The 2419-nt window shown below is 42.6% G+C and overlaps 1 gene segment (V, D, J or C); it reads left to right on the top strand.

Moving 5' to 3' along the window:
* Positions 1-1276: 1276 nt before the first annotated feature.
* Positions 1277-1779, top strand: LOC128111027 (immunoglobulin heavy variable 3-73-like). The segment is given in 2 exon segments: positions 1277-1352; positions 1445-1779. Coding segments are annotated over 2 exon segments (381 nt in total).
* Positions 1780-2419: the final 640 nt, after the last annotated feature.

The raw sequence follows: 2419 nt of genomic DNA, 5'->3' as shown, positions 1-2419 counted from the left end.
GCCTAAGACACAGGAAAGAGCAATGATAACATGAAGGCATGAGAAGGGAGGTCACAGGAAGAGAGTAGCCTGTGGGAGAGGAAGGAGTTGGATTCCCTGGTGGTCCAGGGCAGGCAACTCTCTCAAGTCCAGGTGGATCTTTGCTATGGAAAACAGTAGACATGGATGGTAGTGAGAGAAAGACAAGTTCTTGAAGATCTGGAGAGCAGAAGGATATGGCATGGAAGGAAATAGGGGTACTTGGTGTTTCAGGAAGGTCACAGAAAAGCTGGCAGTACTTTTGTGATGGGGAAGAACAGGACTACATGGTAGATAAGGAAGATTAGCCCCAAGGGAGCTAAATGGTAAATATAGGTTTTCAAAGTGTGCTTTCATCATTAATAAAAAATAATCTCAGATGGCATTTACATTTATATAATAGTTGTTTTTTGAAGATCAACCTTTGAGCTTTGTGCATGATATACTGTACCACTGACCTATGGCCTCAACCAGAGTTGGTTAATTTCAGTTAATGACCACAATCAATATTTATTGAACCTTATAAAACATTTCTTTCTATGTTTGATACAGGGTTTCTCTGTGTAGCTTTGGACCCTGTCCTGGAACTTCCTCTGTGTACAAGGCTAGCCCATAACTCACAGAGATCGGCCTGCCTCTGCCTCCCAAGTGCTGGAATTAAAGGTGTGGGCCAACACTGCCTGACTAATATAACATTTCCTAAATGTTTAGGTATTAGTTTTTCTTATCTTAATTTCCTATTAATTAATTTAATAATTTATGAAAATACAGCAGAAACATTTACAACTACACAGCACAATAAAGTAAGGCTCAAAACTTTTATTTCTATATAAAACCATAAATTCATACTTAATAACTGTCTTCTTTTCATCCCTTCTTTCTTCTCCTTTCTCTGTTGACACACAGTTTCATATAGACGAAGTATAACTCAAACCTATGATTCTCCTGCTTCAACCTCTTGCCTAGCATGAAATGATGGGAATGAACAAAGGGCTTCAGGCATGCCAAAAAAACTCTACCAACTAAAGTACACGAATGGGAAAATAACTGATGCTTTGATGTTATACATGTCACTTTGGTCCTTACTTGACCTCAGACAACTGAATCATTATTCATCTTCTCTAAGGCTCCTGCCCCTAAGGTCATGATATAGCAGGAAGACATGCAAATAATTTTCTCCTCTGCTCATGAAAACCAGCCTGGACCCTACAGCTCTCATAGAGGAACCCAACTCGGGGTTAACAAGGGCTCTCATTCAGTGTTTACCACTGAACACAGAACTTCCAGCATGGAGTTGAGACTGAACTGGGTTTTCCTTCTTGCTCTTTTAAAAGGTAATTAATAGACAAGGAGAAATACTGGACATGAGTGTGAGGGTCAGTGGACATTTGTGAGAGCTTACTGACAGGATTCTCTGTCTTTTCAGGTGTCCAGAGTGAGGTGCAGCTGGTGGAGTCTGGGGGAGGCTTGGTGCAGCCTGGAAAGTCCCTGAAACTCTCCTGTGCAGCCTCTGGATTTACATTCAGTGATGCCTGGATGAGCTGGGTCCGCCAGGCTCCAGGGAAGGGGCTGGAGTGGGTTGCACAAATTAGAAGCAAAGCTAATAATTATGCAACATACTATGTGGAGTCTGTGAAAGGCAGATTCACCATCTCAAGAGATGATTCCAAAAGCAGCGTCTACCTGCAAATGAACAGCTTAAGAGCCGAAGACACTGCCATTTATTACTGTACTAGAGACACAGTGAGGGACCTTCAGTGAGAACCCTGACACAAACCTCCCTGCAGCAGTGCTCACAACCAGCAGGGGGCGCAAAGTGCACACGGAGAGGAGGAGCAGTGCAGATCAGGAGCAGGGACAGTTGATTGCTGTTTATGTGGTCACAGGTGTAGCTCGATCTACTCACTTCTCAGAATGTTCTCTACATTTATGGTTTGTGAAAACAGTTCTGCTTTTCTGAAGTTTTAAATATATACACCACACAGTCTAAAATGAACTATGTGTGGAAAATCACCTCTGATTGCAGAAATGACTCTGCTCAGGTCACCAGGGTGAAATTCTTAGAAGGTCCGCAGCATTCCTGAATTTTCTCCATCAGGACATTCAGTGTTGTTCTGATTAGGACAGCGTTTCACATTGGGGGAGCCATGAGGGAGGTGAGGCCACACACCCCAAAAGGTCTCATGTCTTTCTGATTTCCCTGATAACTGTGCAAATCAGACACAGATCTGACCTGTTTGTATTTAAAGTTGATTCAGTTACTTAATCTGTAACTTTCATCATCATATCTTTCATTACATTTTGTTCATACCTCCAGGCCTTTGTTCTAAACATAGACGGGAGCCACTGATTATAAACTCGGCTGGTACCTAGGGTGTAAGTCTGTGGGAGGAGGGGTGCT

The sequence above is a fragment of the Peromyscus californicus genome, unplaced genomic scaffold, assembly GCF_007827085.1.
Source record: "Peromyscus californicus insignis strain IS unplaced genomic scaffold, ASM782708v3 Scaffold_15__1_contigs__length_86483966, whole genome shotgun sequence".
In the NCBI taxonomy this organism is placed as follows: Eukaryota; Metazoa; Chordata; class Mammalia; order Rodentia; family Cricetidae; genus Peromyscus; species Peromyscus californicus.
Note: the sequence above shows the minus strand (reverse complement) of the source record. Positions and strands in the feature narration are given on the sequence as shown.